The sequence below is a fragment of the Athene noctua genome, chromosome 1 (assembly GCF_965140245.1).
Source record: "Athene noctua chromosome 1, bAthNoc1.hap1.1, whole genome shotgun sequence".
NCBI lineage: Eukaryota > Metazoa > Chordata > Aves > Strigiformes > Strigidae > Athene > Athene noctua.
Window position 1 is genome coordinate 247,100,883 of NC_134037.1, and position 26,367 is coordinate 247,127,249.

Sequence of the window (26,367 nt, forward strand, 5' to 3'; positions counted from 1 at the left end):
ACCTTAAAGATAACCTAGTTCCAACTCCCCTGCTACAGACAGGGATATCTTCCACTAGACCAGGTTGCTCAAAGCCCTGTCCAACCTGGCCTTGAACACTGCCAGGGAAGGGAGGGGGCAGCCACAGCTTCTCTGGGCAACCTGTGCCAGTGCATCACCACCCTCACAGTAAAGAATTACTTCCTTACATCTAATCTAAATCTATCTTCTTTCAGTGTAAAACCATTACCCCTTGTCCTATCACTACCCTCCCTGATAAAAAGTCCCTCCCCATCTTTCCTGTAGCCCCCTTTGGGTACTGGAAGGCCACTATAATGTCTCCCCAGAGCTTTCTCTTCTCCAGGCTAAACAACTGCAACTCTCTCAGCCTGTCCTCCTATGGGAGGTGTGAGGCCCCTGATCATCTCTGTGGCCCCTTCAGCGCCCTGATCATCTTCATGGTATTTCTCTGGACCTGCTTGAGCAAGTCCATGTCCTTCTTATGCTAGGGATCCCAGAGAATGTGGCTGGCCTTCTGCTGTAAAGGCATATTGTTGGCTCATGTTCAGCCTGTTACCTACTACCTCCTTTTCTGCAAAGTTGCTTTCCAGCCTTTTGGTCCCAGCCTGTATGGGGCTTCACTTCACCAGATTCAGGTGTCAAACAGCTAGAAAAGACTCCAACAAAATAGTAAAAATGTTCAAACAGCTGAGAAGCAGCACCTGCTAAATCAAAAATTACTTTCATACCCAAGACTGTAAAATAAGTATGTCCTCACCTATGCCCTAACTTTGGCACGAAAGCAGTAGGTTAAGTGGCTCTTCAGGTATTAGTGTCATGAGCCCATGTCAAGCCCATGTCAACTCAGGCTATACAGGCATACTTACCACCAACTGCTAATACATGATTACTGTTTCTACTGATGCCATGTTTTAAAGCTTAAAATCAGCAGTTCCAAACGCTGCTGCTAGGGCATATATGAACAGGTCAGTTATCCCAACAGCAGCTCTATTCAACAAGCATGTCTCGAACTATATAGTGCAGCAGATGACTTACTCTTTGAGCCTTGTCTTTTAACTCCTGATCCTGAGCTAAGAAAGCTTGCATCCTCTTTTGGATGTCTGTAAGTTTTTCAGGATTAATTCTGATTTAAAAAAAAAAAAAGAAGAAAGTTAGCTTTAATTATTGGAACATGCAAAAACAAGCACCTATTAAGTTCTCAGGAGTATATTCACATCTTTTGCATTGCTTTAATATGCATAAACTTATTACTGCTCTGAAACAGCTCAGAAAAGAACCATATTAAGGATGAAGCATACACTACTCAAACAAATAATACAGAAAAGACAAAAGGGAGCTCAGACTTTTTATCCAGAGAGTTTTCAGTGAAGATGGTGAAACTTCTTCCAGAGCAAAGCCAAAATCAGCAGTAAAGAACATCTTGAATTTTTAAAAACGCTGACAAAAAAATACATAAAAAGCACAATGAGTTATAGTGCCACTTTACACTGAGATAGCAGTCTTAGTAAGGAAATTCTCAGCCTTTTTGAAAGCTTAAATAAGATCCATTGCCCTGGGAATACTGAAATTTAGGTACTTCTTTCTTACACACAGATGAGCAAAAATTAAAGGACATTGAGATTAAACAGATTTAAGAGCTTCTCAAGATATTGATCAGGTGAATAAAGAACAGTGACTGCATTATAGAAAATGCCATTAACACTAGTAAGAAGGTATATAAGTCCTCTCTCAGACTCTGGATTTTTACACTTATTCTAGTGATATCTACACTATTCCAGGTTTATTTGCCCAGATCTTTTCTTATCTACTTCTGGTTTTGATCTGCTAATGCCCCCCAAATGTATCATATGACCTACCAAACATGGCAGGAGATTACCCCCTCAAGTAGAGGTCAAAAGAGATGAACAACTATGAGATTTCTTAATCTGGTTCTTGCTGCTGTGTGCCATGTCATCCCATACACATACAACAAAACAAGCCTTTGCTGAAGGAAAGCAGGAAAACAAAAAAAACCAAAACAAAACAAAAAAAAAAAAAAATCACACAGCAGTAAGTCAGTCTAAAAACCATGGCTCTGATTAAAATACTAGGCAAGAAACACTTGATAGTCATTTTTTGTAACATAAGCCATTATGATCATCTGTTATTCTTACTGAATATGAAAGCATCAATAAAGCAAGGGGTTGGATGGTATTACCAAAGAATACTTCAATTTATAAAGACATCAATCTTTATTCCCTCACCCTTTCTATTTCTTATCTCTGTCACATACAGCCAGTGGAAAACTGTAGAGCACACCAAAGCTGTTCAGCTACAGTTTTAGTGAAAGATCAAAAAGTCGAGTTCAGTTTCAAGACAGCACATAATTTGCTCTGAAGTGTAAAGACATAAGAAAGAAGAGGCAAGAAAAATTTAGTGGGGGACAAACTGACCAATGAGCCTTTGAAATGCAATGCAGGATGAAATAACCACAAGATACCAAAGATAGAAAAAGTAAACAGAATCTCTGTGAGATTTTACTCCATAAAACAAGATTGAGAAGGTGACAGTGAAAATATTTATGATTCTAAGAAAGGAAAAATGATAGAATAGCAAAAGAAAAGCAGTGGCTTTTATTTAATTGTATTATAAGGTATAAAGTATACAGCTTCACTGCAGTGAAAAGGCTAGATGAAATCAACATGTTTTCAGATCATTGTAACTCAAGAAGAAAGCTTTAAATAGAACTGAAGTATAAAAATAGCACAAATACACCAGGATAAAATAAGAATTGCAAGCACAAAATGAGATACAAAAAAGTAAAGAAGGGATAGCATGAATAACAGCAACAAAAAATTAACATGAACACTAGTAGTAAGACAGCCCAGAGAACTGTTGGATTGCTGTTAAGTTATGGGAAAGCTATTAAGAGATGACCTCAAGGCACTTAAACGAGCCAGTGTCTTTTTTGCCTTGTCTTCACTCAAAGTGACAGTTGCAATCAGACAGCTAACAACATCGACAGCACAATCCAAGCTAACACCAGAATAGCAAATCACAGGATAACAGGTACTTCGATAAATCAGCTGGGTCAAAAGAAATTTGCTCCATAGCAACTAGAAAGAAAGTCAAAGCACTTTTGAGTCACAGTTGTATCTATTCTTGAGAACTCTTCTGAGATAAATAAAAATCTGAGACAGGGCAGGTAAACATACTGCTTATCTTTGAAGCGGGCAAAAAAAAGAGAAGTTAAATGATAAACTTTTTTCCTGATACCAAAAAAACAATTTTTAAGCACCTAAAGAAAATGAGCAAACACACAATGGCCAAGACAGTTTAATCAGAAGCAAAACATGACTAATCAAAGTTTGATTATCTGCCACAGCAGCATTAGCAGGCTTTAAGAATAGGAAAGAAATAGCAGATGTTGTATTTGATGTCAGCAAAGCATCTGGCAGTTGCACATTCTCACAAGCTATGGAAATATGGTCTACATGAAATCTTTAAGTAAATGCAAAACTGGCCTTGCAGCTGTACTCAAAGAGTAGCTGGGATTGTCAGCTACTCACCACTGTCACTGTCAAACTCAAAATACATACCAAGTGCTAATTCCCACCTGGGACTCCTATTACTCATTATTTTCTGTGGCTTTATTATTGTAGAAATATGATTATTTATAGGAGACAATATGTCATTGGGGCTCCAAGCAAAATGGACAACTATCTTAGACGAGATGTAACAAAATTTTATTGATAGCACATATATTTTTGTTTGAGCAATTTGGTTGAAATTTGCAAGAAAAGGGTTTGAAAAAGACAGAACACACAAGATACTTTACAGTTGAAAGCATGGCAAGATAATGTAATGTAAATATAAGCAATGTCAACCAAGAATTTGGTGCTCCCAGCACATTTTGAGGTTCTGTGTTAATGAATGAGTAAATTTGCAACACTGAGTATTACAAAAAGAGTCATAATACTGGATTCTCTCGTCTCCAGCACTGTATCATGACAACCGCCCACTGCCATCCTCATCACATGCCGGGATTCCAAATATAAGAAAGCTGGTCATTGTTAAATTGGATTTTGGTTTTATTGAGTTATTTCTTTCTGAACAAATAAAACTCTTTACAGTAATTACATACATGTGACTATTCAGCAAGAGAGACAAACCTAAAATCCAAACACTTAAATGAATTATCATAATTTATAAGCTTGCCTAAACAGCTAAGAACCAGTGAGCTAGAACCAATTATGCAAAGACTAGAAAGGGATTTTATTATATTGTCTGTCATTTTAAATAGGCTGTTTCTTTCTTTACTTTCTCTGTGAGTACAAATTTTGTATTTAAGGAGCAATGTAACTTTGAGACTGTTGTTTTGCCTAGCAGTTGCATAAATGGCCACACTTGACTGTGCCATGATATAAATATGAACTCAGCTTGCTTGGTCTTATGAACTGATCAGACAGCACTCTCCAAATTTCCTCATCGATACTTTTTCCCTTGTTTTTAACACAAGGATACAAACACTGCTTTAACTAGATACCCTCTCTTCCCCATATTCTCCAAAGTGGAATTTAAGCAAAAAAGGTCAACAACCACCAAAAGGACCATGCTGCATGATGCAGCAAATGTTTCCCTATTCCACCTAGCTTTCAAGCAGCAGCAAGTTTTGCTCTGTGCTTTCAGTCTGGAACGTGGCTCCCTATGGTAACAGATGACAACCTGGAAGGCTGGAGAGAGGAGGAAGAGCTGGGATCAAAAGAAGGCTGCTCAGAGTTGCCAGCCTCACAACAGCAGATCATGCACAGGGGCATAACCAAGTTGGTTAGTGCCACCAATGAACTGTCCCACAGTAATGATGGTAATTGAGAGGCAGCAAGTTTTAACAGATTCCCTAGTACTAATATTACTATCATATGAAATACACACTCAAGCATTCTCCACTGTCAGAAAAAAAAGTGGTTTTTTGTTGTTGTTTTCTTCAAGAAATATTTTTGTCATAATATTAAAGAAAGCATTACATTGGGAGTATCTATATACTTGCACTTCCTTTGGTAAAATTTTCTAGACACAAAATTTATTATGATAACCCTTTAGGAAGAAGCTCTTATCTTGTTACTCAACAAAACTGGATGCCATGAAGTATTGTCAATAGTAGTGTTATTTTTATCAAAAATAATTTTCGTTTACAGCTTGCATCTAAAACTCTGAAATTATAGACTCCTTATAAAAACATACATAGTATTTAATACTTTCAGAGTAGCTTTTTGCCATATTTGAATGCTCTAAAATATATTTATTATTGCATATTTTGCATTTTCTCTTGCTCTGTTCAAACAATGAAGAAGAAATGTACTGTTAAAAGCACTACCTGTAAATTCACAGCTTGTGCTGTTTCAAAAGGAATAGCATACTAACAGGCTCTACAGGCAGCTTGGATTTAAAATTGAAAACTAACAAAACAGCCCAAACCCTAGCCTTTTGAGTAGGTATTCAGGAAAAAAAAAAAGTTCTTCCCCTCTGTTTTCAAATTATTTAGAAAATGATTTTTCTAATTTTTTAGAAACAAAAAGCTTTTAGAATGAGTATCAGAAGTTTAAAGAGTTAAACCGTGTTGGCAGTGAACAACGCTCATTACCTTCTAACTCACAAGTTAAATCTATTCTTGAGAATCTATAATTAGGTAAATATGCTCAAACACCACCAGAAGACTTCAACAGAAAACCTGGAACGTGATCCATGGGTTGATGGAACTTCTTCAACAATTTGTCAACTGCCAAAACACACCAGGGTTGTATTAACTAGAAAACTGGCTAGAAATAAACAACCTAATGAAGTTAAAAACTTTTAGGATTAAACTGGTTTGCAATCCACAAGTATTTACAAGATTTCTTCTTTAATGATTTTGGTTAGCCTCTTAGAAGCACAATTCTAATCCATGTAAACCTTAACCACACTAAGTAGACAAATTCTAAGCAAAAGCATTCCCTCTCATTAACGTTACAAAAAAATCACAAGGTACATTTTGCACATTGAAAAACTGGACCTTGGGGCAGGTTGTTAAAATATATTATCAATCAAAAGCCCTGACTTTGCTTGTAATGCCTCCAGTTAAGATGTTATCTAAATGTATTTATTATGCATATGTGGTAAACGTGGCTTGGTAAAAGAATGAATTTTTGTGGTGGTGTTTAAAATAAAACCCAAAACTTACTTTAATACATCCTATTATTGAATTTACACTAGGAAAAAAAATAATGAAGTGAAAGATTCTCATTTAGTAGATTTTAATAATGACAAGTCCCAAAGTACGTGTTCACTTTATTTCTTAATTTATGTATTGACATAAATGCATATGGAAAGTGTAATAAAAAACAGATAACTGTCTAAGTAGTGGCTGGTTTTTACCATCCTTCACTACACTAGAATTCAAAGAATGTAGTATAGTTAATTTTGAGCAGACCTGGAAGTTTAAGCAAGGAGGTAGTAATAACCACTTAAATTTTCACCCTATTCTGATTTCTTCTCAAAAACAACTATTCCACAAACACTTCCTGCTTACAGTTAATTATCTTCCTTGCTTAGATATCTTTATCTTCACCTTCAAAACACAGCTGTCCAAACTAAAATAGTCCTAGCCTTGCCCATATCCACTTGTACAGAAACTTAATTTTCTACCTTGTCATGCTTCTTTAAATTTCTTCTAGCTCCAGTCTATGATCTTTAGCATGGTGTAACCCGAACTATATAAGTATTCAAAATGGAGTCAGGTTCATACGGTATTTTCTGGCTTGCTTTCACTTCTTTTTCTGTATTTCCTTCACACTCTGCTTCCTCTTTTGATTTAGCATTATACTGGCAGGCTCAAACAATGAACTACTCCCTACCTCTAGCTGCTAATTAAGAATTTACCACCGATGCTTTTTAGCGGTATTATTTTTTACAGCTAGGGTTACACGTCCATTACTCTGCGTTTAATAGAAATTGGAAATACAAGTGCTTTTTTTATTTTTACATGGTATCATTATATGCTTCTGCAGCTTTTTCAAAGTCAGTTCTCTTTTGTACAGCACAAATTCTACAGGTCTCCATCGGAATACTTTTTCTAGCACATAAAATGAATATTTAGCCACATCTTATTTCTTGTTCTTCAACTAACTGATTCAGAAAGATCAGGACAAATTGGAGAAATAGTCTAAAGAAAAGACAGGTAAGAGAAACAAGAATCATAAAAGGTATAAAAGCATACAAGGACAGATTAAAGAAATTGCAATTGTTTAATCTGTAAAAGAAAAGAAAAGAAAGAGGTACCGTGATAATGTTCAATTATATAAAAAGTAATTGCAAAGACGAAAAAGTATTTCACTTTACTTACAAGACTTATCAGACACTTGAAGAAAAAAACCTAAATGGAAGGAACTGATAGTTGATCAATAGATGAGATCACTTCAGGAAATTGTGAAGATATTCATTGGCAAGTTACACAAGCATCTGATAAGAATGATTTGTGCAGCTGATCCTGCCTTTGGGAAAGTGGATGGAATAGGTAATCTCTCAATGTCTTTTCCTTCTACAACACTATCAAAATCTCCCTTGTTTGTCCAGCTCCAGGCAATTCAAGCATTTTACTCCATCAGGATTGTCACAGACTCATCACACATTATTCCTGTATAAAGAAGGCTCAGTAACAGACAAGCCACTAGTCACTTACTTGATTTCACTGACAGGTACCTTCCTCTGTGCCAGCTGTTCTACCATGCCTTTTTCTTCTGAGGGAAGCAATACTAACAAAGCTTCACCACCTTCTTTGTATCTGATCAGGGAAAAAGACATAACAGAGAGATCTCAAGAAAACATGCAAAACATACAATTTTTTGTTGATGTTTTCAATAACCGATGAGAATTTACATATAATTCCTTATAAGCAGCCAAAGAGCAGACCAAAATCCTCACTTCACAAAAGGAAAAGGCAAACCAGTCAAGTGACTTACCAGCATCTCCACATGAGCTGATTTCAAAACTACACCTAGAGCCCTAAACATCTGAGACTAAGATATAGATTCAGATCAGTCCATCTCTTACTCCCAGGATTAGAAATATTTCTGTAGTAACCACGTGGCACTTGATCAAAGCTTACAATACTAGAAGATATAGTCACTTACATTCATCCTTTACCAATAGGTAAGTCTTAACACCTGGTAACAACTGATTCTCCTTTGCACATCCTGCAAGTGAAAGAAGGTAAAGGCTAGGAAAGGATAATTGCCTTGATCCCAAACAACAACTCCTACTTGCATGTTCAATAAAGACTACTACTTTTCTAACAGGTCACACAGGCATCACTGAAATAAAAGCATAACAGGAGTTCTTTCATTTATAAAAGCAGTTTTTAGGTGCAAAACTAAAAATACAATCAGACTGATCCCATATAAGAATGTATCTAGTATTCACTCTTCAAGGCACTTAATAGTTGTATCAAATGTAGCTGACTTGGTAATTACTCAAAATGCATGGTTGGCAAAGAAATAAAAATTCTTCTGTTTTATTCTTAAAGCTTCTTTGTGTTCACTTTCTTTTTGTGTAAGAAAATGTCAGTTCCTACTTTCAGCAAATTTAGCAACTTGAGGACATTAATGGAGAAAAAAAGTACTCAACAGCATTAGTAAACAAATAAGACAATGGGTTTAAGTCCTACTGACAAAGCAGTAATGATGAGTTAGCTTATCTGCATTACCTAAGTCCGTATCTATTGTAACACGTATATCACTTCTTCGTTTACATTTATAAATAGTTCTTAAGAATAGATGTTGATAGGAAAATATAGCATAGGGTCTTCCATAATATAAAAACCACCAATCGAACTAAATTTTGGAAATATGCCAAAATTGGACCGAATCCAACCCACAGTCAACTGATAAGAGCAATGTGTGGGACAAAACAAGATAAGAGAGTGGTAAGTTACTGTGTAGAGCAGCTCAAACTGCCAACAGCTACTCACAGGGAAGTCCCTAGGCAGCAGCAGATTGTAAGCCTACACATAAAGTGCTGAGACTACGAGTATTCCACTTACTTGAAACAGAAAATACTTACTGTCTTATTTTTCAGGTGACATTTCATATCAAATTATTTACTACCTTAACAGACCTTTTATTTGGTTCCTACTCCAGTCATATTTGTCTTTTTGTCCTGTGCTGGTAAAACCTTTCATCCATCTTAAGTATACCTGGTTTATGCTTTCTATTTTCTATAAGGAAAGTCAACTGTTCCCTCTACTTTTATTCCACTCAGTCTGTAGCCATTTCATAAATCTTCAGCTTCTGTTACTCCATCATATATTCTCCTGTTGGGTCTTTACTCCAACTGCATTCATTCTTCTCCATCAAGAGAACCATCAAGGAAAGGATATTATAAAAAAAGCTATAAACTGTCCACACAAGCACGGGAGATGCTATTAGTTTGTCTTTGAGTCAGAGACCACAGAGAACAAGACTACGCCAGGGTAGGTCACATTATCTTTCCAATAAAAGCTCATTAATGACAGAAGAAAACACCAGTTCATTCTCTGCACAGAAAAGGGGACATAAGTGCTATTTAAGGAAGTATTAAAGTCAAGACTCCTTGGTTTAGGAGAACTTTTAAGTTGGAGGCAAGAGAGCACAGAAGGATGTTCTCAGGCACACAAAACAAGATTCATACCATTAACTGATAAAAATCATTTCATATGGAATACAGGAAGCCCACATTTCTCCAAGTATAAACAGTTATCACTTAGCAAAAACAGTACTGCAGAACTGTTTGAAAACTATAAAGACTATCTGTCACAGCACAGTAAGCAATGCAAGTAGCAACTAAATCTGCAGTTAAAACCATCTGACAGCTTTTATTACAGCTCTCTGCTTTCATTTGATGAATTTGAAGAAAATCACAACAAAATGCTCTCGGATGTCTTTTTTTTCCCACAGTACTATACATGATGTTTTTGGGAACTGACTTTGAAAGATAATTTAAAAATGTTTAATAAACGCTTTCATCATGACTTCTTACATTTTAGCTTACGAAATTTTACATGGAAATCAAATTGATACCAACACTATGTAAATTTACTGATTTTATATGGTTTAGTAAGAGTATTAAAATAAATGGCAAGACATTTGGACTTTGTCCCAAAAAAATACTGCTTTAGGGTTGTGGGTGAGGGAGAGATACCATACAAAAGCTATACTAACATGATTTTAATCCATTTAATTAGAGACCTAAAATGTTCTTAATGTAAAAAATATCAGCTCGTAGAATTTTTCTTAAAAAGTTCTAAAGCAATCCATGCACTTGGCTTAAGGCAATTTATTATCTTTACCAAAAGCATAGGAGGATACAGGTCACCGCTGACCAAACATCCCACAAATGTTTGGGCCCTTTATATTAATAAAGGTTGGGAGTGACTTGCTTACATAGGCCAAGCCCACCTTGTAAGAAAGCTCTATATATTTTAACCCAGCCAAATTCCAGATTATATTTCCACAAAGAGGGCACATGTTAGACACTGTCACTGCTTGAACAAGGAACGAAATCCCAGAAAGCCACTGAACATTAGAGGATTTGCATTTTATGGCAAAAATCAACGATCACAGTTCCAAGGCAGGTCATTATTCATTGAAAGAACCTGAGCTCTCAGAGCATTGTTGAAAAGAAGGATGAAAAATATTCTTTTATCTATCCAAGGCTTGTATCAGACAGGAAGACAGAGATAATATTGCTGCCAACACCAGTCTCACCAATTTAGAGTACAGAGTAACACACAGTTCTGCTTTTCTCTTCAAAACAGATGCTATGAAAGGAAAGGATTCCAAAAAGATCTATGTGAATAATCCAATATCTGGAAAGAGTATCTGTTTAGTCTTGTAAGAATCTTCCTCACTTCTCATGAAGATAAAAAAAATCCTGATCACACTATATAAACGCCTACAAAGGATGATTTTTGCAGATTCCTTAAATTCAGTGAAACACGTGGAGTGATTTATGTAGTTCTGTGGCTTCTGGTATTTCTTATCCTGGGATACCTGACTTGGCATTGTTAAATCATTGCTGTATTATATTTATTTTATTCAGTGTGCAACACACTAGGAAAGGTCAGTGCCATACAAATCACAGAAGAAATACCCATCAAGGGTCAAAGAGTGCAGATATCATCTCTGCAAGCCAGAAACCCAAACTCTAGAATGATATAGTACAGGAAACATCATTCTATATTAGTTTTGCTTTTAGAGGTTTTTCCTCAGTAGCCACAAGGTCACTCTCAAAACAGGATGCAGGATCAGATGAATCTTCAATCTGACCCTTGAAAGGTGGTTTTCTGTTACTAGTGCTAAACACATTTTATGTCAAGTCAGTTGTCTTTTCAGAAAGCACAAATTCAGGAGACATAAAGGCATACTGCATAGATATATGACAAAAAGAAAACAACCATTAAATCTGGTATTTATGGTCAACAACTAATTCAATGTTTACTTTATGTCTTGCAAAGCCTTTATATAGAGAAAGTAGTACTACAGCTAAGTAAAGAAACAATCACACAAAAATTGCAAAAGAAGAGACAGCAGTTTCCAAACACCTGTACTCTCTCACCTTTTGACAACCACTAAGGGGGAAAAAAAAAAAAAGCAACATGAAAAATATTTCTCAGAGCTGATGCCTCCAGAAATTCAAAGGGACTGAAAGACATCTGGTAATTAGTGATGCAGTGTAATCTTCTTCCTTACCTATTTTGGAAACATTCACTCTTTTAATTGCCAATATTTTAAACGTACTTGAAGCTACGGAAAAAGAGTCTTTGTCTATTTTTACATTGTTAAGTGTGATTTAATTAAGACAGTTTAATATTAATGCTGTTCTTCAGAGCTAAACACAAAAATGAAATAATTACCAAACTGAGAAAGCTGAAAACCAGACAATTTTAGGTACCATCTGGGAAGGTTTGTATCTGTTAAGTGTCATCAGTGGGTGTTTACTTAAGAAAAGCAAAATACAAGCCCATTTTAAAAAAAGCAGTTTTACTTGGACAGAGTATTATCTTATTTCTCAAAAAAGAAAATAACTTAGTAATGTGCTATTAAGAAAATTATGGTTTCCACTGCAACCTCAAAAACAGAGGTTGCAGTGGAAAAATGAAGTTTTCAAAAGTTTTTCCGTATCTTTCACACTAAAAGCTTCTATATTGACAAACTTATGAAAGAACAAGCCACTAAAAACCAGCATAAACAAAGAAAAGAACACTTAGATCTTCTGCTCAAAATTTGTTTCCATTACAATGCCTAAACATGGGAGAAAATAACATCTCTCAGTATTATAAGGGAATAAAATTCTCCACTAAAGGCAACAAAAGAACATTTCTGTAATTATTTTCAGTAGACAGATAAAACCTTTAAACCTTTACAGGCGATAAAGCAGCAAAGAGTCAACCTCAGACACAGCAATTCTTCAGCAGGAAGACTACTTCTGCAGATGAGAAAACAGCAGGAGAAGTTCTCCCTCCATTCTCACTGACCACAGCCTTCATCAGTTGTCCATCATCACCAAAACCAAACATCTGTCCCAAAAAGCTAATTCACTCTGGTGATTTATTATTCACTAAGTGTGCACCCCAACTTTGCTGAAAAACAGTAAATTAAAACCTCAAAGTAATCAAATTTTCTTGGACTGTGTAGTAGTTGATGATATTACTTATCTCCTCATGGTGATCAAGAAACCAGAGCGGGGATTCATCTTTGCACTGCAATTTTAACAGTCTCTTAGGATAGCAGATACAATTCATTCCAATCCTATGGAAAATTGCATCTTACTTGTAGAAAGTCTTGGGGGGGGGGGGGGGGGGGAAATCACATACTTCGAAGTTCATATCTGTCTTGTTTTCTAGCATCTATTGGCTGCAATACTTATCAAAAAAGCAAGTAACTCCTCCGCAACTCAATCTTGACTTACAAGCAAGGAAGCTATGACAAATCATCATTAGCACTATAAAGTAAAGTGTAGGAATAATATATTTACACTGACTGCATGTGTTGGGTTTGTATGTGGTAGGGTTTTGGTAGCGAGGGAGGGAGCTGGAGGTGGCTTCTGTGAGAAGCTTCTTGAATCTCCCCCGGCTCCAAGTCAAAGCTGCCTCTGGCCAAGACCAAGCAAATTAGCAACAGTGGCTGCACCTCTGAGATAACATATTTAGGAAAAGGAACCAGAGAAGAGGAGGGGTTGTAAGGGAAATACCTCTGCAAACACCAAGGTCAATTGAAGAACGTAGGAAAAGTGCGAGGGGGAGGTGCCCTGGAGCAGGGACCATACCGTGGTGAGAGGGCAGGCTGTCCCTCTGCGGGCCATGGAGGACACCAGTGGAGCAGATGCCCACCTGCAGCCCATGAAGCACCCCACACGGGAGCAGGTGGATGCACCCAAAGAAGGCTGGGACTCTGTGGGAAGCCTGTGGTGGAGCAGTTTGTTGCTGGAAGGATTGCAGCCTGCATGAGGGACCCACGCTGGAGCAGTTCATGAAAAGCTGCAGCCTCTGGGAAGGACTCATGTTGGAGAAATTTCATGGAGGACTGTCTGCCATGAGAAAGATCCCATGCTGCAGCAGGGTAAGAGTGTGAGGAGCCCTCCCCCTGAGGAGGAAGGAGCACCAGAGACAATGGCTGACAAACTGACTGCAACCCCCATCCCCTGCCCCTCTGCTCTGCTGAGGATGAGGCGGCTGATAAAAATCGGGAGTGAAGTTGACCCCAGAAAGAAGAGAGGGATGCGAGGAAGGTGTTTTTAAGATGTGGTATTTCTCACTGTTCTACCTTGATTGATTGGTAAATTAGTGGTGGTGGTGTTCAAATTAAATTTATGTTCTTTTATCTTCCCTTAACAAGTCTGTCTTTTGCCCATAACCATAACTGGGAAGTCATCCCTCCCTGTCCTTGTGTCAGTCCCTGAGCCGTTTGTTTTTTCCCCATCCTAACAGGGGTGGGGGAGTGAGCAAGCAGCTGTGTAGTGCTCAGTTGTCCGCTGGGCTTAAACAACAATACTGCAGATAAGAAAAAGGATGCCTACAATCAAGGGCAAGCACCAAAGGACAGACAAGAAGGAAATGGGATAAATTATTTAGGACAATATTGTTCTGTCAATTAGAAATAAGAGAAAAATGGTTTAGCATCAAGAACACAATTTACCTAGAAAAGTAACACAAAGAGATGCCAAATAGTTTCATTTCATTAAAAATAGATAAATAAATAAACCACTAAAATCAAGAGGGTAGTTTATTCATCATTACAGAATCTATCATAAAATTCTGCTAAAAAACACCTGAGCTGACAGCTGGCATCAGGCACAAAGGAACTAATAGCATGGTAACAATTTTAGTGAGGACAGGATAAGAAAAAAATGCTTTTCATACAGGCCAAACAGACATTCAATTTTTGTTTATCTTAACCTACCCTTGATCAGATCCAGTCAAAAGCTGCATATATCCTTAGACAATACTATTAAAGGAAACAATACTACTGTTATCACAAAGGCAATAGATGAAAATGTACCATGGTTATTAAAAAGTTCCACTTTGCCATGCAGCTAGAGTTGAGCTTGTTCTAACTGCAACTACAGAGTAATTTTATATCCTTGCCACGACCATCGTAACATACAGTCCAGTCAAATGCACCATATTTTAATTATCAGTGACATACGAGTCATAGTGATACCAGAATAAAGCAGGAATGGGAACCATCTGATTGATGATCATCAGGAATTAGTGTTCTGCTGTAGGGCAGACATCCAGCAGGAAGAAGAAAAAAAAAAAAAAAAAAAGATAGAAAAGCAATAGAAAGAGAACTGTAAGGATACCCTGTGTAGATATGCAGACCTTACAGGAAATGTTATACAGGTTGTCTTGAACAGATGTATTGCAACATGTTTCCCTAACATTTGTATTTCAGAAGATATAAGTTGATGCCAAATTTCAAAAGAGTTAAAGGCAGTATTTCTGCTTTGTTTGGCAAGAAAAAAAAAAAATCTATTTTAAAAACTGGCAAAGGAGAAAATGGAGATGATGAGATAATCATAAAATTCGGGGGAGGAGGGTTGTGGATATAAAGATACTTGCAGTACAGTTTCCTATATTGGAATACTTCCCATTACAGAAAACTCAATATAAAAGAGGTGATAATGTTTTTTGAAGATCTTTACCACACACAATCACATAAGCATATCCTTTTTATGCTGCGGAGGCCACACATCTACCACCATAGTGAAAAAAAAAAATTATTTTTCCAAGTATTTTTCAGGGACTTTTTAGTCTGTAACTTAAATGGGACTTCACCAAGTTGACTTGAATAAAGATTTAATTTTAGCCTGGATGAATAGTATCAACATATGCTGTCATCTTATCTGTCAAAAGACATAGAAGGAAGGAAGGTATCCCTGCAAAACTTGTGAGCTTCAACCAAAGCCCATTCCTAAAAAGTCCTGCATTCCAAGCCAACAAGCCACCTTCAGATACATTAGCATTGCAGGAACTCTCCACAGTAGATCTCTTCAGACAAGGAAATAAGGCATCAAGGAAGCCAAATCAACTTGGACTGTCTCTTTCTCACCCAGATGAAATCTGCTAGACACTTACAGAAGTAAGCAAAAGACTGCTTTCCTTAAAGTATTAAGGTCAGTAAGGTAAGCATTTGGAACAGCATCAAAACCAAGCGCACTAAATTTGCATGGTTTTGCTATGCGTTACAACACACTCTAATGATATATTTTCACTCTTCCTCTGGACCCTCTGTTCATCATATATGGTTGCCAAACTTTTAATACAAACCTATTTAATAGTTACTTCCACTATGAAGCCAAATTTTTCACCATGTAAGGCAATTTTTTATTCACTGTGCACCCTTCACACTCTTCTCAGAACATAAATATTTCGGAGCACTTGACTTTGCAACAATAATATTCTTTAAAACTTTGCATACAATCTTTGTTTCCATAAAGCATCCAAAACAAGACAATTCCATCACAAAGAATAACAAGTAAAATTCAAAAAAGCAGCACAGATCCCTGCTTCTAGAGGAAAGATTTACCCCTGTAAAGACTGAAAGACTATCCCAGTGAAATATATCGGTATTTGTTAATAATGTACACACTATTGCAACTGAGACTTGAAGATCAGGGGGAAAAAACCTGGCACAGTACAGTTCTTCATCTGTTTTAAGTAGTACTTGAAAAGAGAGAATCACCATCTTAGTATTCAAATATACATCTAGGTGTTGGAAGTTAGGTTACAAACAGTGACTTCTCAACCTACAGGTTAGTTAAAAACTGAACAATCATGCTTAATATAATATGGACTAGAATAAAGTTAGAGTCAAGTTCTGTTATTTCTAGCATGTAATTTAGATTTTACTTTTAATTTATTTTCAATTCCTTGATAAAGTAACTACAGTAGTGAAGGAGAAAGCATTTAATTGATCCAGATGCTTGTCTGTGTTGCACTGTATGTAGAGGAACAATGTAAGACATCTATAAAAATAGAGCTCAAACATATCAAAATGGACAGTTTTATTCTGAGATGATCTATTCCAATCTGATATGCATACGAATAAATCCGTTCACCCACACACCATCCTGCAACAAAGAGAAACTAATATCCATATCTACCCTAAGGCCTTCCACAGAAATACAATAATTCATAGTTTTAAAATTCAACTATTAAATTTGATTATATAAGCTACCATTTTAAAAAATATTTCTTAAAAAAGTAACAACTTTAGGTCTCTCATACTGGCTCAATTCAGGCAAAACTTTGTTTCCAATTACACCACCTTCTGGGCCTTGTTACATGATGAGGACTGGTGAAATCTAAGCTTCAAACCAAGAAAACATCACTTCTCCAAGCCCAGAAGAAAAGTTTTATCTACTGTTTATCATACCTTCTATGCTGCTGTGTTTCTTCATTTCTTCCCTAACATAAAAAAGCAGAATAAAAAATTGCTGACAGATCAGCCCAGAAAACTAATGCATGAATATCAGAATTTCTATCCCAATTACATGATCAATGGGTCTTTTTGTAATAGATATTTTTCTTTAAAACAACTTACCTTTAACAAGAGATCTGTGGGCACTGCTAACTGAAACTGTGCTGTGTCATCTACACTAAGTCCTACTAAAGCAGCCCAACAAAAATTACAATAGACCAGAAAGAGTGCTTGCTATTCACGGCTGAGAAAATGCTGCAGACAACCCATGTTGACTGCTTGTTCCTCAATTCAGCCAGGGAAAAGAGCTCTTTCTCATGGGTTGTTAACAGTCCAACATCCCACAGAGCATTTAAAACAAACAAAGAAAAGCAAACTGGCTTCATTTTCTGATTTTGCTTTAGCTACTTCTAATGCTTTGTTCACTCCTATTTCTCCATTGCATAGACCTTAGTTCAGTATTCAAAAAAATTAACAGTAAATACTGCTGTGAAGTCAGAAATTGGTTCATGTTTTGTTTATTTTGGGGTTTAGTTTCATTTGTTCTCCTCTGATCACTTAATATCCTTTGCCTTCTCCTGTCTGGACAGTAGCCATTTACATCTATTGCCAAGTTCTGAGAACCATGCAACTGGGTTTTATTCATACCACAAAACCATAATCCCCTTCATTCAGCAGTACTGGATAGGTGTTCTTGATGCCAGACAGACTTAGTCACAAGAAATAATGGACAAGAGGCACTGGCTCACCAACCTTATCATGCTAGTCTCAGAATAAATTGAATTCAAAAGGCTTTGGGAGGTTGTTGGTTCCTCCAGCCTAGACTGTAAGCAATTAATTTTCCACAGCAGCTGTGTCCACTCCACTGCATTAAAATACATGTGCTTATTTAATTTTTATTACAGCTTACAGTATAGCTTCACATCAGCAGGTAATAACCTTAGCCACTTAGTATTTCAGTGTATAGGAACATTCATATCATGCTATTATGAAGAGACTTCTAATGGATAACACAGTGCCAGTCAGTGTGACTGCAACATCACAGGCCCCTGTCAGGAATGTAGCTAGGGTGCAGGGTTTAATTTTAGAGAATTTAATAATGTGAATTGCCCATGAAATATACGGTGTCAACAATTTCTTGTGACCTCTGCTAGCTGCTATTTTTACTTAACTTGAGTTAGGATGATGACTTGACTGCAATATAACATGCGATAGTCTAAACACTGAATTTCTTTTTAAAAAAACATCAGTAAAAGTGCTTCAATGGGTCCTAAATATTAAAAAATAATCAAACAAGGAGCTACCATTTTGACTGTACTGTTTATTCAGGATCCAAGACATGTAACCCTGAGATATATTTCCCAATGGAAAGAAAAAAAAAAAAAAATAAATCAAGCTTCCACTGAAAAAAAGTTCTATTAAGTCACTCATATTTTTAAATGCTTTATTGCCACTTGCAAGGATTTCTCCAAGGGCTTATTAGTCTCATCTTCACACATAAAATGTGTGATTACTTAAGGTGAAGCCAACAAGCATGCTTCAAAGAATTCACTTCATTACAGAGTAAGATCATTATATGACCCACCCCTTTCACCCTTCCAAAATGTGATGTGCATGTATTCTTCAGTATTCACAAGGCATCAAAAAAAATATAGATCTTGTTAAGTCTTTGTTCATACTTCTTGGCTCTATTCATCACACCAGTCGTACAAAGACAGCAGGCAACAAAGCCTCCTGCTTTGGGAAGATGGACTTCTATTATTCCATTGATTTTCAGAATATAATTTACCAAAAGCAAGAAAGCATGTGTAGAGCTAGACAGAACATGCTTGCCCATATGCACACTACATTTAATGACAACAAAACTACAGTGACTTTCCTAAATCAGTTTAAGCACCTAAGAAACCTAACCCAACTAGCCTGGATTAAATACCATCAGAAGTCTGAGTCAGACCTAAAGCCTATATAAAATTCTGGACATACCACAGGTAAAAACCATGGAGCAAAAAGATTTATTCTGTTTAACATTTCACTGCCTGGGTCTTTTAAAAAAAGACTCCTGACAGAAAAATCACTAAACTTAAGTTATAATAAACTTAACAGTTACTACTGGTCTCTTCTGAAGGGGAAAAAAAAATATGGAGATGAGGGAGGAATGTAATGCTAGGAAAGAAATAAATTAATTACTGAGATATAAACCAGGATACAGGTACATCTAAAATACAATATATTTACACATAAGCAGAAAGATAAAAATAGACTTTTCCGTGTCTTTTCTACTCATCAATGCAATCACAACAGAAAGAAAAACATCCCAATACATATTTTTTTCATGCCATACAACTTAGAAATTATGTTTAAAAACAGTTGGGGAAAAAGTGAGTATCGGTGTGCTTCAAAAATTATTATCTTCTGCTGTCCCCTAGTGGCACTGTAACTTGTTTCACAAAATTGATCAAAGAGATATTCAACTGTAGGCTTCTTAGGCTACAGAACAGAAGGCATCAACGGAAATTAAAAGCCAGAAAAAACTAGTTCTACAGACAATTGCTACAAGCAGCTCTTATTTACTCAGAATTTTTGAAACTAAAACCCACAGGAAAACACTGCAATCTAGTATTTTAAATTACAGACTTTTTGATATTGTGTGATAAAAATATAGCCAAAAATATTTATGGGCCTGGCCATGACAGTCAGTATTTTAGAAATTCTGTTACTGAACTAGTTAAGACTTTAAATAAATATTTTTAAAGCAGTAGATTGGAAGAAACAGCTTCCAATCACTCCAATGGTAACATACCTTTCAAGTTTAAGAAAACAAACATACAAACAAAACCACAACCACACTCAAGATATGCCAATTCTACTATAAAGTAAAAGCGTTACTGGACAATACCCAGATTTTCTTACTTAACCATAAATCAAAAATGCAGGAGTTGCCATTTATGTTCTTCAGCAGGATAAAACACAAGTGAAATGCTACTTAGGGAACAAGATGGTCTTATCCACTTAAAAATCAAACTATTTTTCATCTTAAATAAGGCTTTGCAAAACTGTGAAACAGATGTAGGAACACAGCCACAATTGTTAATCGGAGGTTTTTCAGCCCCATCCCCAAAACAATTTCTCTCTTGACTTTCATATTTACTTTTGTATCACAAAATAATTTGATTTCAAAAGTAAACAGTATTTGGCATCCCAGTTTTAATTACAGTTTAAGAGTTTCTTAATTAGCTGAGATATTTAATTTAGCTTTCATTCTATGCAATTATACACTCTCATAGCCCATGAAAATTTGTAATTATCTCTAACCTCATTAATAAGGACTACTAAACTGCAGTTCAGTTCATTTTTATCACATTTCTGGAAGAAACACAAGCTTCTCATACTAACTGTAGCTATTGAAAACAGGCAAAGTTTTCTACTGAACACAGTGTTCACTGAGAAGTAAGTTCTCAGTTATCCACATCTAAAACTGCATTAGCATATTTACTTAGTGCATATCTAAAACTATTAGACATCTCCCTTGTTTTATTTTCAAATATTTACTTCATGCTGTTAAATTCACTAAATGAATCTCCTTTCAAGACTGCTTTAAGGACAGAGAGAGCCTCTATGTTTCTTAAAAATTAAAGTCCAATATAGGTAGAACCTTCCTTGATCTTGTATCAGTTTAAGAAATAGAAAAATCCCATAAAGGTTTTCCTACAGAAGGAATTTGCTTTCAGTATCAGTCACCACCCTGCCAGCACAAACAACCCGTTCAGATGTACTCCCAGTTTCAGTAAGGGCTGGCTACTGAAAAATTCACGTAAAAGAAAATGTAAACAACAGCCTGGTGAAACAAGGGGCAGACATCCAGCACAGTCCATGGCCTACAGGACCAACCTTTTTTCCCCAATCTTCTGTCTACATCTGTCCCTCAAGCAATCACAGAAGGTTGTATTTAAGAGGCCACTGAAGACAGACCCTTCGGTTACAAGGCTAACACCCTCGTCAGAGTGACATTTTATTAAAAGCACTATGGAAAAGGAGGGTTATTTGTCTTTACGTAGCTCCTTCCCCTCTCTAAACATACTTACAATTGCTCTTCTCAGCACCTAATAAGAACTGGGAAAAGGTTTAAGGATTATAACTCCAGGGAGGTGCTTTAACTCAGCAATACCGCTCAACAGGCCTCCTAGAAACTGCCAGTTAAACAGTACCAAATATACTGTTTTCCCTTCCAAGATGACAGTATGCCATAAAGACAAAATTACAAGCCTTCTGTGGAAGCCATACAGGATTAAAAGAAAAAAAAGAAAAAAAACAAGAGCAAAACCTCAGAATTCTAAACTAAGACTATACGCTTTTCTCTTAGTTGGCATGCATGACATTAGATGTAGATTTGAATTTAGCCAAATACCTACATTTTACCTAATTATATATAATATTTGTTGATTTTGTTTGCCGACATTTTTTTCTGAAAGCATTTAAAAATTTATTATTCCCTTCTATTATAACAGGTAGAGAGGAAAATGATGAGCACAGGACACAATGGGGCAGAAATGTTACCAATTACCATGAAAATATGGCTAGAACTTCCATATTCTAAAGGAAGGTTGGAACTACACACTCCTATTACAGTCAAAGTTTAATGCCATCTGATCCAGGAAGATAGATTTCAAATTCCTATACTGCAGTGCTGAAGTCCTATTCTAAGCAACTGCTCTGTCATTAGGTTTGACAACCGCCTATACTGCAAACCCTACTACAAACAAATTAAACTATGTGCAAGATATAATGCCAGGTCTTGCATTTCATTCTTCAGATAATTGCATAAAGTTTTTGATCTACTGAAATATACACAGTAACAGCTCCTGTTTCTCTTAAAAACCTACTTCAGAGATCAAGGACCAGGTTTTCAACAGTGTATCTGGGTAACTCCCTTCTGACATAAAGGCTTAGCCACAAGTATTTTAACTAAGGCTATCCCTAAGAATGTAATTCTACAGAAGACTTAGAAAATTAAAAATTTAACCTGTAATTATTTGATTTCTTCCTTTGCAAATTAAAATAAGAAATATTTCCATTCTTTTGAAGAGTCTTCAATTACACAAAGAAATTGGATCTACAGCCTAATGCTTTATTTATCTACAAATGGTGGTAGCAAACCAAGCTTTTCCACCCACAAATATGATCAGCTCAGCCTTTGAGGTAATTCTGCCACGTGCAAAAGAAGTTTTTGCTTCCTCTCTATTAATCTTCCCTGATCAGATTAAACAACTGGGGGGATTTTTTTCTGTCTGCTGTTAAGAAGTCTCTGAAGCTCACTAAGAAATGATTCAGTCAAACCACTACTCTTAAGTAATCAAGGGGGTCTTTTGATGATAACAGCCCATCTTCCCATTTTTTTTTTTTCAAATGAGACTTTAGCCAATGATCTGTCCCTAGTTTTAAACATTAAAATCTTAATGAAAAGTGAAAACAAACCTGGCTGTTCTTCCCACTCTGTGGATGTATGTGTTTGCATCTTCTGGACAATCAAACTGAATGACCCAGTTCACTGATGGAAAATCTGTGTAGTGAAAAAATATGTCAAAATTTAAGTACACTGTACTCAAAATCCTCCTATTCAAGAACAATATATTATTATGGAGCATTAATTCCTATAAGAACTATCATTTAGATCAATTTACAGACACTGGGTGCAACCTCTGAAATAAAAATAAAATTAATTGCATGTATTAGCATATCATAAACAATCATTCTCTTCATCAAAGAAAGCTAAAATTAATGGTGTCTTCATTTCCTAAATTATGACAGTGCACTGAATGGAACATAATTTCACACTTGACAAGAACAGACATGCTTTGTGTCACACAGATGATAGAACACCACTACATTTAATTAAATAACAACATCTGACCTACTTTTCACCTACAGTATCAATATCCTACACCACCAGGGTTTGAAGTTAGCTGTGGCGAGACAGCACTATTTCAGCTGTCCATGTACAAAAATATCACAGTCCTCAAAGATGGGAGGGGTTGATCAAACCTGACAAAGAAGTCAACATTGCATGTGAATGAAATTATGAATAAGCGTTTTTTAACTGCTGCACTTCACCCAGCAACATGCCTTGCACTGGAGTAAGTTTGTGTGACTTCCTGACCAAGTCTTTAGCTACGTTGCGTTCCACAGTTATACCTATAGTCTAAACCCAACCAACCATTCCCACACTGGAGCCTCACTAGTGAGATTTCAGCAGTGTAGAAGGTAAGATAAACAGTTTTCATTTCTACCTTCAGTTTTTATAACATCTTTCTTCCTTTGGTAGACAAAATGACAAAACCTTACACTTTGGACAATGGAGCTTGCTATCTGAAAGAAGAATGAGTAGACTCCTGAAAACAGTCTTGTGTCATACCTAAATGCCTCCAAGTACTTAAAAAAAAAATCCAAAGTATCCATTGAAAATGTAAAGTAAATCATAATAGGAAGCATTTCTTTCCAGAAGGGGTTGTCAGGCATTGGAATGGGCTGCCCAGGGAGGTGGTGGAGCCCCATCCCTGGAGGTGTTTAAGAGTCGGGTTGACATAGCTCTGAGGGATATGGTGCAGTTGGGAACTGTCAGTGTTAGGTTAATGGTTGGACTGGATGATCTTCAAGGTCTTATCCAACCTACATGATTCTGTGATAATTCAGCAGGTAATGGCCAGAGGCAAGAAAATCAAGTGAAAACAATCTTGCTTTTCCCTCATCTATTTTTCTGTCACCTTAAGAGTACAGTCCCATAATGCCATTCATAGTTCAGACATTAAAATTTCTTCAGGTTTTCATTTCCACATACTGGCAGGTTAGTAATTTCTCATATCCTTTGAAATAACCCACAGGATACAGGTACATCATTAAAATGCTGAAATCTTGCCTTACAGCATGTAGTAAGCAAATACATCACTATTTCCATTTTCCCTCATTCCAGATATTTGTCACAGAGCATGGCTAGAAAAACTAGACTGTCTACAAAGACAGCTTCCACCAACTACCTCAGTAACAAATACCATTACAAAACTAGTGACAACGTAGGTCTTTCTGGGATAAAAAGAAAAAAATAACCACAAATGAAGCAGGCTCCTTCAGCAAAGAAACGCAAAAGTTATTATTATCTGAGCTACCCTAATGAGCTCTTAAGCAATCTACTATTTCTTTTTTTTAACAAAGCTTCATTTCTTACAAATCAGATTGGTCTTCAAAGCATAAAGTCTGATAAAGTCTCGACAGCATTAAATCATCACTTTGTGAGTAACTATTGCTTCTGTGGGTACATACCCAGGCCACGAGCTGCAATATCTGTAGCGAAAAGTACTGCTGCTTTCTTCCGAACAAAACAAGTGTAGACTTCCATTCTTTTCATCTGATGCTGCTTGCCATGGAGTGCCAGCACAGGAAGACCAGGCTGAAGCTTACAGAAGACTCTGAACAGATACTGAACCTACCCAACATATCAGGGGACAAAGAAAAATTTTACCATGCAATGTTTAATTTAAAATCGTATTCAGTATATAGTAACTGACTTAGCACATCAAATAAAATACTTTTCTCCACATCAGAGATAAGATAGGCTATTTTGAGACTTTGTCACACACCCGGGTACTAAAAGAGGAAGTGAACTGTGGCACAAGAGTGGCATGCTCTTCAACGGCATTCCTAAAAGGAACCAGAGTAGGTAACAGCAAGAACAACTTGGGCAGGGTTGTGTGCAAGGGACCAAAGAACCAAAAGGCCACCAGAAGCACTGCTTTTAGACAATACCGGAGGTAACTCAAAGCAGTCTACACTGTCTTGGTTTACTATTTCAAGCTTCGACAGCTTCTCTTATAAAAGCAGCCTGTTTACTCTTACATACAGTATCATGACACAGCATTATTTTGTAGCAGGCAGCTATCTAATATTTTTTTAGGAAAATAGTTTAAAAAAATGCAGGAACAACTGCAGCCCAGAGAATTTCTGTACAACTAAGCCTACCACCTCACTGTACTCACCAGCCAACTGCAAACCAAAAGTACTGTAACCTTGCACAAGTGGAAGAACGGCAATGAATATTTACTAGGCCATTGTATGTTGTAAAATATTCAATACATGCAGTATTTAGAGGAATAATGACCCGTGCCATAAAAACACATATACAAATAACTTCAAAAACACAGTCCCAGGACATTTATACAAATAGATATTTGAAGGATTATTTCTTATATAACCGTAAGAAAAACTTCTCCCTGCACTATTTCACAATTATAATTTTTTTTATATGCAGATTTAAAAGCTAGTAAAGAAACTAGGCACAACTACTAAAAGACTTTGTAACCCAACTACAAAACGTATTACCAAACAAAACTGAATTAGCTGGCCCTTAGCGACATAACTTGTAGAATTAATTTTTAACAGTAGAGCACAAAAACAACTGAGTACACTGAGGTCTCTAGGACATTCCTGCATCAAGCCTGGGTTGTTGAGCTTCCCAGTAGCCAGGCCCTGCATGACATGCCTACAGGAGTAGGTAATGTTTGGTTCCTCCCCCAATTCCTGTTGCAAATTAGTCCAGAATCTCACCTCTCTGGTGCCTTGACATCTACATGAATATCTTCATTTTAATAGTTTTAAAATGTTACGGAGAAAGGAGGGGAATAGCCATACCTCTTTACAGCTTGCAAAAAACACAATGCTCTTCTTTTTCAAGTGACTTCTCAAGAAAGAGTACAGCATGTTTACTTTTTGCTGAAGCTCACAAACAACGTAGTTCTGATCCAAAGTTGCTGGGGTACTGAAAAAAAAACAACCCAAAAAGTACCTTTAGATACTGTTGGTTCCTATTAAAAAGAGAAAGAAAAAGAGGGAAGAGAAAGAATACATAGGCATACAATATCTACAGAGCTGTCTGACCTTTCTTTTAAGTCAAGAGTGTCAGACAAATACCCAGAAAAAGGAGAAAAAACGAGTCAGGATGGAAAGTTCTCCCACTTTGAGGAACAAGTCTTAGCAGCTTCACTAGAAAGCTGCTCTTGAAAGATGAATCAATTTCCTTAGTAAAAGCTAGTGGGGAGGGACAGATGACTTCTGACATTACTTCTAAATTCATTTACTACTAGCAAACCAAACTCTTTCCATGTCTAAGCAGCAACATTCAAACTGCCTTAATTTAAAATGCAGTTTTGTCTATTAATCCTATTAAAGTATCGTTTGTGCTTAAGGCAATGTCAAAGCACAATCTAATCATGCACAAAAAGAGCACTGATGTACTTGCACTGATTATACCTTGACATGCAAAATGACTTTGTAAAGCTCTGAATTGTCATCTTAACTAACCTTTCTGTTCTTTACAAAATAAAATAAAATTAAAAAACATTCTTTGGCATAT

The 26,367-nt window shown here is 36.4% G+C and overlaps 1 protein-coding gene across 3 annotated transcripts in view; it reads right to left on the reverse strand.

Moving 5' to 3' along the window:
* Nucleotides 1-26,367, reverse strand: part of DDX10 (DEAD-box helicase 10) — a 188,439-nt gene that overhangs the window by 149,347 nt on the left and 12,725 nt on the right. For all 3 annotated transcript variants that reach the window (XM_074932203.1, XM_074932196.1, XM_074932213.1), the window contains exons 7-11: nucleotides 25,647-25,773; nucleotides 24,282-24,444; nucleotides 22,443-22,527; nucleotides 7,694-7,795; nucleotides 1,036-1,123 (exon numbers count right to left, since the gene is read on the reverse strand). In XM_074932203.1, coding sequence (XP_074788304.1) covers nucleotides 1,036-1,123; nucleotides 7,694-7,795; nucleotides 22,443-22,527; nucleotides 24,282-24,444; nucleotides 25,647-25,773 — 565 coding nt within the window. The remainder of the gene's footprint in view (nucleotides 1-1,035; nucleotides 1,124-7,693; nucleotides 7,796-22,442; nucleotides 22,528-24,281; nucleotides 24,445-25,646; nucleotides 25,774-26,367) is intronic.